A 12,705-nucleotide genomic window follows, 5' to 3' on the forward strand; every position below is an offset into this window, starting at 1 on the left:
CAACTTACTGATTTTTTAATTATTTATTACATTGAGAGAGACAGCAAGATTGAGGGAGCAAGAGTAAGGGGGGGGGGGCTATTGGCAAGAAGTCAGAGGACAACCTGAAGGGGTCGGTTCTCTCCTTCCACCATGAGTCTGGGTCTCAAATTTGGCAGCAACCCTTCTCACCACCCACTTCACTCTTTGTGCTCCTTTCTCTCATCTACTTTAGTGCACAGGCTGTATCGTCTCACTGTGTTGAATCGGAGAGCATGTATCCTTTTTGTTTAGGGGTAAAGTATTTGGTAGTAATGTCACCAACTATGATTTTTTTTATAAACTCTGTCAAATTGTTAGTCCCCTTTTCCTAATTTTCTAAGTGCTTTAATTGTGAATGACTGTGTGGCTACTTTTTCATTTTCTTTTCACCCTGAAGTGGCTTGACAAATTTGTAAATACCACACCATCATGACATCTGTGGAATAACCGCCCCCCCCCCTTTGTCATGGCTCCCAACTCTTAGGTATGACTGAATCTTATTAACTCCTTTTTCCTTAAGCATCTTTTTAAAAAATCTACAAGCATTAAGAATACTCATCTGTGGGTTTACTTTCCTTTATATTGTCAGTTTGGGTACCAATCTAATACTAACTTCATATAAATGGATTAGGTAAGGTTAGCAATTGTTCTGTTGCCTTTACTCTGAAACTTTCCTTATCTGAAACTAACATGGGAACGAGTTTGCTTTGGCTCATGTCTGCATCTCAGATCTTTGTCCACCACTCCCTTTCAAACTGCCTGTCATTAGTTACCTGTAGACAGCACAAGACAGGATTGTATTTTAAATCCATTTTGCCAATCTCTATGGCTGTTAGCTAGCCTGGGGGTGCTGGGAACCAAATCCATGTCTTCTGCAATGAGCAGTGAGCGCTCTTAACTGGAGCCTTTCAGCAGCTCCAATCAAACACTCAGACACTTGCGCTTCATGTGATAATCGGCATGCTGAGATAGAACCTTACCATCTTCTTTCTGCTTTTTAGTTGAAGCTTGTCATATTTATGATCCTCCTGCCTCAGTCTTTCAAAGTACTGGGGTTATAGGTATACACACACACACACACACACACACACACAGGCTTTCTTCTTGTCTTCTACTAGTGTCTTTTGTTTTAAATTTTTTGTTTTGAATAAATCTCGTCTGTATTTGTTTTATTGGTTGCCTACTGGGGTGTTACACATTCAAATACAGAACGCTTATTGCCTTGGCTTTCCTATTCTAACCATGGTCTGTATTTTAGGACCTTGGCAGTTAGGATTACAGCTTGTATGCCATTGTCAGGTATGAACCAGGAGACTGCGATGGGATCCTAGTGCACTTACCCTAATTTATCCACTTCTCACTGGGACCCTTTTAACTTTCTGATGTGCAAAGCTTCCTCCTTTCATTATTTCTTTTCTGTTTATTTTCTTCGTTGTCTTAGACAGGATGGCTAGTAATATTTTTAAAACGTGTCTTTCTCTGTCTTAGTTTGCCCTCATTGTTAACAGTTCTGGGAGTTTTCCAGCTCTCCATGAAATGTGCCACTTTCTTCCGGGCTCTGCCATTTCTGATGGGAAACATCGTATCACCGAAAATGCTTTTTGTCTGAAAGTGTTAATCCTCACTACTTTCAATAATTTTTCATTTTCCAAACGGACTATGGAGTGCTTTGGTGTACATTTCTTTGGGTTTCCATGAGGCCCACCCAGTTACTTTGTCCTTTGCAAACCTCAGGATGTTTTAGTTTCTCTGCAGCCTGGCCTTTTCCAACATGTCAGTTCCTCTGTTAGGAGTCAAAGGAGCTCCAGAATCGCTTAGCTTTTTGGTTTTGCCTCCAACCCGCTACACGTTTCCTCTCACCACGGCAGCTCTTACTTCATCACCCAGCTCCTTCCTGTGGTCCCCACTGTTCTGCTGCTGACCCACCCCCACACACTGACTTTCTAGATTTCAGCCACAATTTTTTTGATACTAACATCATCATTCGGGTCTTTCTCTCCTCTGCTTCTGGGGACACTCTGTGTTATCACTGGCATCCAGCAGGATCCCATTGCTTGCTGTTGCATTTCAAAGGTGGCCATTTACACTATGGAAAATGACGGCACTCTCATGAATTAGGCACTCTGGCTCGGTGATCTGCACTTTGTTGTTGGGCGTCTCCTTGTTCTTGGACAATGATCATCAACTGAAATCAGAATATGCTGGAGTTTATAAGGCTCCAGATCTACTGAAGTCCTGTTTCAGTTGGTTCACTCTGAAACTGTTCTAGCATGGAGGGCAAGGGGAACCGTCAGTGATGGATGGTTCTGATGACTCATTGAGAGGGGCTACTGCTGCCGGGTCCTTCCCAAGCTTTTTGACACATATATGGTGGCAAACTGGGTATAGGGTTTCTTGTCTTATTATGCATGTGTATGTGTAAATCCAGGCTCTCTTCCGGGCGTCTGTTGGCATGGTGGAAACCAGTCTATAGCGTTTCTCTACGGCCTGCATGGAGTGTTTGCTCTCTCAATGTTTCTGAATACCAAGCTGTCCCTTTCCTGGTGCCCTCAGTAGAGCAGGCTGTGTGGATTGCGTGCAAGCATTCAAGCACATCCTTTGCTGTTTCCAGGGCATGACTATTTTAGTTACACACCTGAGCTATATGAGGCAAAAGAAAACTCAGGGAGTTTAGCACTCTGGGGCCTTGGGTCTTAAGGCCCTACTGAAGACTCTGCCATCTCCCCAAACTTTCAGTGTTGCCCCAGTTTGTTGCATAAACAATACATTGTCTTAGTTGTTTTACCTGGAGAAATAGTGAGAAGTATCACCCACTTCATCTTCCCAGAAACCAAAGTCTCCACACACCTCTACTTTAAATGGTTGTGGGGTTTGTTTGTCGTTTTTGAGATGAGGCTTTACCATACAGGCCAGGTGAGACTCAGGCAATCCTCCCACCTCGGCCCGAGTGCTAGGACCACAAGCACATAGTTCTATGCCTAGTAAAGCTGCTGTTTCTGCAGGAGAGGGTGTGCACAGAGGCCAGAGGCCAGCCTTGGTGGCATTCCTTGGGAGCCACCTATTTTTCCTTGAGACAGGGTCTCTCCTCTCACCGGTCTGGGAAGTCTCCGAGCAGGCACGGCTGGCCAGCCAGCGAGCCCTAGAGATCTGGCTGTCTCTGTTCTCCCGGCTCTAGGACTACAAGCTTGTAACACCAGAGTTTTTGGACAGGGGTTCTAAGGACAGACCTTGGGTCCTCATGCTTGTGTGTTATGAACTTTACCACTCGAGCTCTCCACCCAGCTCCAAGCTTCTGTTTGCTGCTTTCACTTGTGGGAACTGGGACCAGCAAGCAGGAGCCATGCTAGTCCTCCCTAAGGGTTCTGGTTTCTTACCCTACTCTGAACAGAAATGCCCCCGGCTAACACTGCATTTGCGGCCAGGACATTGGGGCTATTTCTTCTCAGCATTGTTCTTGGCTCACAATCCACCTCTTTTTTTCTGGCCCAGGGACTGGCACACTTTGGACATTTCTGTTGTTTTTCTGCAATCTAGGACCTAATTATAATTATTTTTTTTTCAAGCGTTGTATTGTTTGTTAAAGGGCCCAAATATATAATTAACAAGAAGGAATCCCCTGTCTCACATGATGACACACATATATAACTAGATGTAGGACGGCTGGGAGGCAAGACAATCCTGAATGCAAGTCCGTCCTGGACTACGGAAAAGGCTTAAGTCTCAAAAGACAAAGAAACCCAAAACTCTATTACTTGATAATGATTGCTAATACTTACTAAGAGCCAAGCTGTGTCCTAAGCTTACCACATGTTTACTCATGAAATCTTCAAATTCAGGTTTTTTGATTTTCCTTATTTATACAGGTGAAGCAACTAAGGTCCAGTGAACCAGAGAAGCTTGTCCCACAACTGGACAGTGGGAGGCTCAGCTAGGCCCAATAGCACAGGACTGTAGTCCCAGCTACACGAGAAGCTGAGGCAAGCTGGTCACAGGTTCAAGGCCAGCTTGGCTCCAGAGTCCACAATACCACTTAACACAGACTCTATGAGCTGAGGCTGCTCTGTGTGATCTGAGCGGAGCACAGTGAGGTGGGGCTCTTGCTGGGAAACCTCTCAGAGCCATGAAAGCAGTCGCCCTTTAAAGGACAGTCTATCATCTTTGTACCTTCCAACCTAATCTCTATATTTTGCTTACTTCTTACAAGCTGACCGGATACAAGCAGAAAGCAGACCAAGTGCAGCAGTGAGCTGCCGGGCTGCAGACCGACCCTCTGCCGAGGTCTCCCACACAGTGGGGGGCTATAGCAGTGTCCACAGGAGAACCCACAGTCATCACCACTTGCCCCTTTTAATGGTCTAACCGCTATCCCCATTCCAGTTCTTCGTTACAGTTGGAAATAAAGAATCACCTTAGTGAGAAGCCCTTCACAGCGCTGTTGAAAATCAATAGGTCAAAACCAAGAAGGTCCAGACATCTGCTCGCAATCATTAAAAACACTTCATACTAAGTGCAAATATCTTCAGAGTATGACAGTTTTGACTCTCCCTTTTTGATAATGTCTTCCATTTCGTCTGAGATCTTTCCTTTATAGTCATTTGATTCTATCCCTTTTAACTTCTCTTGATATTCCTGTGGCAAACCATTTTCTTTCGCACCCAGGCAGATTACCTAGAAATGGTTAAAATAGGGAAATCCTTAGTCAGAAGTGTGATTTAGTGTAGCACCATAGCTTTGCATGTACTGTCAAGATCCACGAAACTGGCTTTAGATTGACTAAAGAATACATTTTAAAACAAGTCCCAGGCAAAGCCAGGGTTCCTCATTCCGAGTGTGGCTACAGAAAGGGATTTCCTGAGGAGCCTGAAGCATTACCAGAGAATCAGTTCTACTCAACAAGCATGATTTAAGGTGCTTCAAAAGACAAAATGTATTGTTACAGTATGGAGTTCACACGCTGTTTTAAGAAAAACCACACTCTTAAAAAATAAAAATGAAATTCAGTTTAGAACCAGACAAAGCTTGCAGGGAGCAGGCGTCAGGGAGCAGACGTCACAGGGAGCAGCCGTCAGTGGCACTGTCTGTCTCTGCTTGGCTGAGACATAGAGGACAAGGGACAACTGTTCTGTTGATTCCCAAGACCCTAGCGGTCAGATACTCAGCACCTGTGTAACCCCACAGGCCACGCAAAGCACCATGGGGTGTTGGGCCTAGCATCCCTCTTGGGTCTTGTGTGTGGAGGGTGGATTCTGTGACTTTCCATTTAGGGAAAAAAAAAAAATACTTCAGCAGCAGAAAATATAATCCCTCTCCCCCCCAAAATAAATGTTCTAGGAGATACTGCTGAATAAAAAAAACTACAAAAGTATATGTATAGACTACTATATATAATAGATGTCATAGGGCTGGTGAGATGGCTCAGCGGGGAAGAGCATCGACTGTTCTTCAGAAGGTCATGAGTTCAAGTCCCAGCAACCACATGGTGGCTCACAACCACCAATAATGAGATCTGATGCCCTCTTCTGGTGTGTCTGAAGACAGCTACAGTGTACTTACATATAATAAATAAATAAATCTTTGTAAAAAAAATAGATGTCATAAATCTATTAAAATATACTTTTCTTATTTAAAACATTTTGAGTAAAATGTTGATGTGGAGTTTTAAATTCTTCAAAGCTTTCTAAAACCAAAATGCTCTAATTTAGCTCAATGATTTAGTACAGTCCAGGCAGCTCACCTTCTTATACTGTGGTGATGGAGGCGCTCTCTCATAATTTGTCATCAGGTAACTTCGGCAGGTTATTTCCTTCCCTTCTTGAGTTGAAACTTTAATTTCTATTACCACATATACTCCACTTTTAACTCCTTCTTGCCTGAAACCAAACAAACCCTATTTTAGCTACACAGGACCTAGGAGAATGGCTCTGAGGTAAGAGGTTTTACTCAGGTTGAAGTACAAGATTAACTATTTCTCTACATGTGCATGTTTGCTTGCTATGTGTTAGGGCATGCAGAATGTATATGTGTCACCATGTCAAAAGTACACTCAGCATGTTTTAAACTTTTTTTTAAAATAGGGTTTCACTATGTAGCCCAGTCCGGTCTGGAACTCACTATGTGGAGCAGGTTGGGCTTGAACATACAAATCTACCTGCTTCTGTCTCCTGAGTGCTGTGATTAAAGGTATGCCCCACCTTGTTTTGGGGTGTACCATACCTAGCATACTTAGCATTTTAATATCACAGCTGGCTTTTGGATCCACGTATTCAACCTACTTTGGATTGAAAATATTTTCTTAGGTCTGAACTAAATAAATATGGATCGTTTTTACTGGTCGTTATTCCCTTAAAAGGAAAGCGGTTACAGTAAAATACAGTGATACTGTATTAGGTAGTGAAGTAACCAAGAGACAGTAAGAGCATTAAAGGTCGGTATAGGCAGGCCACGTGCAAGTATCATGTCAAATTACAAAAGGGACTTAACATCTATAGATTTTGATGTGCTCAGAGGTTGAAGCAGTACTCTGAACACAGAGGAGTTTCATTTGGCACACTTCCAGCTGTCCTCCATCTATTTTTACTGTCTAAAAACACACTCTGGTAGGCTCACTTTTACCTTTGTGCCCCTGAAGCAGCACTCCCTAGAATACCGAACAAGAGTCCATGACTTGACAGCAAGACGTCAGCCACGCTGTCGCACAACTCTTGAGAATTTTAATTCTACTGTGCTGTTCAATGTCTTTATTATTACTTCTTCAACTGCAACCTCAAAGAATTTTAACCAATTCACTTTCAAGATCATTTTTTGACAATTAAAAGTTTCATAACCTTTTGCAATATGAAACCAGAAAGATAATTTTTAGTAAGGGACAAACAGAACTAAAAAATAAGGGCTTTCACTTCTTACCTAAGAGAGAGAAGTACCACTCCCATCCAATCAGTAAGTGTGACCCTCTCCTTCTGGATCTGGTAGTAAAATGGATTCTAACTACTGTACTGACTCTGAAGAATAAAGAGTCTATCTACAGGGTATCCACAGAAGCACATCCATACAGCAAGCTTTGCGTTACTCATTATTGTAACTGATAATTAGAAGCCACCTACTCATCCAGAGAACTTAAATTGCTTTTGTTCATTTTCCATACTACTCCCCACACTTCATCGCCAGGACTTTGAAAAATGGTAGCTATACCTCCATGCCACCTCTCACTCATTTTGCCTTGGAAATTGCCGAAGTCGAGCTTAAAGTCCTGCAAAGGAAACCAAAGCGATATGATCAATATTTATTTGGGCATGAATTTCCTTCTTCAAAATACAAATGATTTGCGTTGGCCTCCATGCAAGTAAAACATTCAACAAACTTTTGTTTCTGTGTGTACAAAGCTGTGGAAAATACAGATTAAAAAGATCAAGACCCAAATCTAAAAAACAATAGATTCTTTCTTACTTTCCTTTAAAAAAAAAAAAAAAAAATGAAGCTTGGGGATTGAGAGACATCTCAGTAGTTAAGAGCACTGGCTGCTCTTCCAGAGATCCTGAGTTCAATTCCCAGCAACCATATGGTGGCTCACAACCATCTGTAATGGGGTCTGATGCCGTCTTTTGGCATATGGTTATACATGCAGATAGAGCACATATATGTGTATAAAGTAAATCTTAAAAAAAAAGCTTATTTTAAACATACAAGTATCTAAACATTAAAAAAAAATCAAAAAACCTTAAAAAGAAATCCCTAAATCCCAATATACCACACAATAACTTTAGCTTTTTTTTTCTTTTTCCTTTTTTTCAAATGACATCTCAGTCTACTTAAATGCACATGTATATTTTACTTAGACTTGCTGGATGATAGTCATACAGGGGTTATGATATACTTTTATGTCGGTATAGTATCTTACCTGCAAATCACTGCATTTGCCCTAAGGGAGCTGGCATGTGTGTGAGCATTAATCTTCATGAACTGTACCAATTTATTTCCAGTAACCTAAGAGCAGCTAATACTTACTGAATATTTATTGTATGCTATACCCACTAGCTATTACTTTACACAGACCAATGTTTTGCTCAACTGACAACAGAAGAATCTACAGCTCAGAAAGCTTAAGCCTCTTCCTCCCTAAGATCTCATAACTAACAGGCAACAGAGACGCCTTTCTAATGTAGCTTCTGCCATTACTGAGAGGCAATCAGGGCCGAGGGAACTTGCCTTGTGTGGTCTATCCCATCTCTCCAGGGCTTAGTATCCTCGGCCGCAAAATACAAAAGGCTGGGCTAGATGACAGTGATGTCAGTCCCTTCTGGTTGATGTCCCTGTCACCTATGTTTGCTCAGAAACCTTGGTTGATACCTCAGGGAAAGCACTGGTCCACATGACGAGGCCCTTCACGCAGCAAACTGGATATTCCAGTATCAGTAGATCTGATCAAAGCTACAAACCACACCAGAGACTGGCAGCCTGGTGCTAAAGGCAGCAGGCAGTGCCATTCCCTGCCTGGTTCCATGGCTCAATGCTTGTGTGTGACACACGTAGCTACCTCTCCAGATCAGCTCTTTCTTCTGATTTAGGGCTGACCTGATCTTCTCACCTCTTTGCCAACTCCCCCCTACTCTCCATCTTGAAATGTCAGGGTTTCCTGGGATTCAGCTTAGGCCTTTTTGGAACTTAGCCATGTGCCCAGGACAGCCCCACTACCTCCAGCAGCTTCTAATACCATCGAATGCTTCCACATCTCTATTCCAAAGCTCAAAAGCACTTAGAACTGGGACCAGCACAGAGTAAGGGCCTAGCAAATGTTCACACATGTTCATGTGGTTGTCTAGAAAGCACCTTAAACTTGATTTTGTACAAAGCTAGTTTATAATTTTTACCTCTAAACTTGATTCTCCTCTGTGAACATTATCACCATCACCTACTTGGCTGTTCATAAACTTGAGTCATATTTCATATACCTTCCCTTCACACACACACTCATCAAGTCTCCATGATGTTATCTTCTGGCTATTACTCTACCTTCCCTGGCACCACCCTATTAGATCATGGTGGCTTTATCTCTGACATGAATGTGGCAAAATCTCAACTGGGCTTCCAAAAACTTGTCCTATTTTACATAGTAACCAGAATGAGCTTTCAAAGGCATAAATCTCATCATCTGCTTTCATCCTGTAAGACGCTCCATTCACAGCCTGCAAGAGACTGTCCGACGACGTCCTCTGTGGTCATGTTAGGATGTGACACTTTCTTATCTTTCCAGCCCTCACGCCACATCCTCCTGTAAACTCCAACCACTTCTTCTGAACAAGCTATCCTTGCTGAGAGATTTTGCTCTCCTCATCTCCACTCAGGTCTCAGCTTAAAAGTTATATCCAGGAGGGCTTGACTGAGCACCTAGGTCGGGTCCTCTGGTCATACATACATTCTGTTGCACCTGCATGTCCTCTTTTAAAGCTAACCACAGCTACAATTTATCATTTATGTGTTATTTCTTTCCTGTACCTCACGTACTTGAACTCTCTCCCTACACTCGTATGAGTTTTAGAGCACAGAGCATGACTCCCACTTTTAAAACTCAAAAGGCTAGGAGCTGGTTATCAGATCATCTTGCTTGCTAAGTAAGGACATGGATTCGTGGTGAGATTTAGCCAATCAGGGCACCCCGCAGGGACTCTCAATTAGACCTGGTATTTAAGATCATTAGGGACTCCACTCTGGGTTTCAGGAATTGCAGAGCGGTGGCAAAGCAGCAGACAGGGGCCAGTTCCATATTGTGTTTACTAGTTGAGGAAAGGTGCAGCCAGTTTCCAGGTCTGGGCTGGTCCTCTCCTGTAAGGGTACACACACACCAGGCCTGTCTGTTTACTCAGCCCTGTACTCCAGTCTTTCAAGAATCTATGAACTCTCTAACAGCCTTCCAATATCCGATTCCCTTCCCAATCTCCTTAAGTCAGCCGGTTTCTGTTGCCTGAAATCAAGAATTGACAAAGGTTAGCAAAGTCGGCTAAAGTTATCAAGGGCCCTGCACACAATCAGATTGTACACCAGAAAGGTCCTCCGGGTAGCTAGGCTGCTCAGTCATCCTTGTAACTCCAGCACTGAGTGCCAGAAAAACATGTATTAAGGAGGAAGTGAACTATGGTCAAGCGCAACACTTTATCACAGTTAGTTACTGAGGGAACACTGCTGTCACTATTGAAGACACAGTTCAAGGTCCTGATCCAGGTCTCAAGGCCAGGATCGCTCAGATCAGAAGGAAAAGACAGATAGGCAGAATTTCACAGAACTGTGGGATAGATAAGGTATGCACAGGACAGAAAGCAGCTAGTTCTCGACTCAGAAGCACCTATTAAAGGCATCTTACAGGATGCTCGAAATCGGTGGAAAAGGGCAGCCAGTGGAGGGTTGTGAACTCCGAAGGTAGCCTGAGGTTCCCGGCAGGGGTCGCAGCTAGCCCGCTCTCCCGGTCGCGGGTACAACGGCACTGACCTGCAGGCGCGCCACGCAGCAGAACACGGCGGAGGGGTTTCGCAGGTGGATTCTCTCGGTCAGCAGATTGCTGCCGTAGGCGAAGTACAGGAACGTCTCCCCCTCCTGGCCCGCATGGTCCTCACAGTCGGAGCTCGCCATGTCCACTTGTCCACGCCAGCAGCGTCAAGTACAGAAGCCGGGCTAGCGCTGCTAAAAAGAGCAGCGCGCCGCCACCCACGCGGGAGTGAAGAGCAGCGGGCGGAGTTGCAGAGAGAGCGCACTGCGGATTGGCTGCCGGCTTGCTGGCGTGGGCCAACTACCAGGATTGGCCCGTCTACACCTCCTCCCGCCCCCTAGCGTCGCTTTTCTATTGGGTGCATCCCTCGGATGTCCAGTCCCCTGCCTGAGGCGCCGCTGATTGGCGGATCTAACGGACAGCCCAAGAGCGGCTACAGGCGACTGCGTTTTCCCCGCCTGGCTGCGATGGCCCTGGTCAACCAATGGTGCGGTAGGCTCCGCGCCTGGTACAGGTGAGACAAGGCCTAGCCTGGAACTTATGGCAGTCCTCCTGCCTCAGCCTTCCTGGAATGGGAAGGTTGATCCTATAGGTTTTCTTAGGATCACTACCTGAAGTTGCCTTTCTGGATGCCAGAGTAGCCTTTCTCCCACATTCAAATCCCGACGTGGTATTTGCTAACCAGTTAACTCTGTTCATCATTGTAATCTATTTCCTCTTTTTTAAAATAGAACGACACAAAACCTCCATGTTGTTGCTCTTGAGATGAATGTAGGAGCTCAGACTGAAGGTCTAGAGCAATGACTGCCATTGGCCCTCTTTATTAATCTAAATTCAACTCCACACTGACAGGTGTCAGGATTCCTGGAGAAATGACTCAATTTGGTCAAAGCTGGGAATGAAAAATACCTCTTGGAAGAACAATGATCCAGAAAAGGAGAATCTCAAGATGAACAAGGTCTTTTAGGAAGGAGTGAGTTGTTCTCACTAGACAAAGTGAGAACAACTTGAGGAGCAGAACAACTAGAAATTATAAAATGATCACTAAATTTATGTCATTCCCTTCAGGAAGTAAACAAATTAAAACAGAGAAGAGAACCACATTGCCACTCCATCAGTGGTGAATACTTCTGATACACTTTTATAAAGTAGTTATTTAAGAAAATGAGTATTCTACCTTTCTAGTACTAGCTGTATTTTTTGAAAACCAAATAGCATTAGGCGATGAAGAAGCAATTATCTGTTTAAAAAAAATGCATACTGTCTAAATGCAGGAAATGGGGGTACTGGGATTAGAACATCCATCTCTGATGCAACCAAACTCCCTGTCAGGAACATCAGGCCACAGGGAATGTTTATAGGATATCAGTTATCCTCTAAGGCTCACTGTTAGTCATTGGACAGGGGGACTGTCCAATGTTCATTTGGGAAACCTGACCTCTCTCACCTGATGGCCAGTCAATCTGGTCACCAATAAAAAAAGACTAGCCTGACATAGTCTTCTGCTAGGAAGCAACATGAATCTGGGCATTATGGACTCGGGAGGCAGAGGCAGGCAGATCTCTGTGAGTTCAAGGCCAGCCTGGCCTACAGAGTGAGTTCCAGGATGGCCAGGACTGTTAAACAGAGAAACCCTGTTTAAACAACAACAACAACAACAATAATAACAATATGAAGAAACCCCCACATCTGTGAACTACAATTTACAAAGGTCTTTAGCCTCAAAAAGAAGCCCTTTATATCACCCTGTTCCAGAAACCATTCACATATAAGAACAAATGGCAGTAGAAGAAAACAATGGAGAACTCAAGAACGCCTTGAACATATCTCGTACATTGTTGTGATTAAAAATAAAAGGTAAGACTGGGGCCATCTAAGTGGATCATTAGGTAAAGCATTTGCTACCGAGTCTGACAGACAGTTACATCTCCAGGACCCATATGGTAGGAAAGACCCAGCTCCTGTGTCTCTGACTTCTACGTGCACCCACATATACACACACAATAGGTAAGCATATAAATGTAAAAAACATGTTTTTAGAAAGACAAGACAGGGCTGGAGAGATGGCTCAGTGGTTAAGAGTGTTGACCGCTCTACTGAAGGTCGTGGGTTCAAATCCCAGCAACCACATGATGGCTCACAGCCATCCGTAATGAGATCTGATGCCCTTCTGGGATATCTTCTGGAATATCTGAAGATAGCTACAGTGT

General features: G+C 43.8%; 1 protein-coding gene and 1 long non-coding RNA gene across 2 annotated transcripts; one reads left to right on the plus strand and one right to left on the minus strand.

Moving 5' to 3' along the window:
- Positions 1–4,348: 4,348 nt before the first annotated feature.
- Ggct (gamma-glutamylcyclotransferase) lies at positions 4,349–10,746 on the minus strand. Its single transcript, XM_031381981.1, has 4 exons — positions 10,498–10,746; positions 7,122–7,267; positions 5,756–5,891; positions 4,349–4,689 (listed from the first exon to the last, which is right to left on the minus strand). Exons 1-4 carry the CDS (start codon positions 10,636–10,638, stop codon positions 4,525–4,527), a joined length of 588 nt encoding a protein of 195 aa, XP_031237841.1. The 5' UTR covers positions 10,639–10,746; the 3' UTR covers positions 4,349–4,524.
- Positions 10,747–10,908: 162 nt separating this feature from the next.
- LOC116098123 lies at positions 10,909–12,358 on the plus strand. Its single transcript, XR_004121718.1, has 2 exons — positions 10,909–11,009; positions 11,348–12,358. It is a non-coding gene; the product is annotated as an uncharacterized LOC116098123 (long non-coding RNA).
- The last annotated feature ends 347 nt before the right edge of the window (positions 12,359–12,705 follow it).

This window comes from Mastomys coucha, unplaced genomic scaffold (genome assembly GCF_008632895.1).
Source record: "Mastomys coucha isolate ucsf_1 unplaced genomic scaffold, UCSF_Mcou_1 pScaffold20, whole genome shotgun sequence".
In the NCBI taxonomy this organism is placed as follows: domain Eukaryota; kingdom Metazoa; phylum Chordata; class Mammalia; order Rodentia; family Muridae; genus Mastomys; species Mastomys coucha.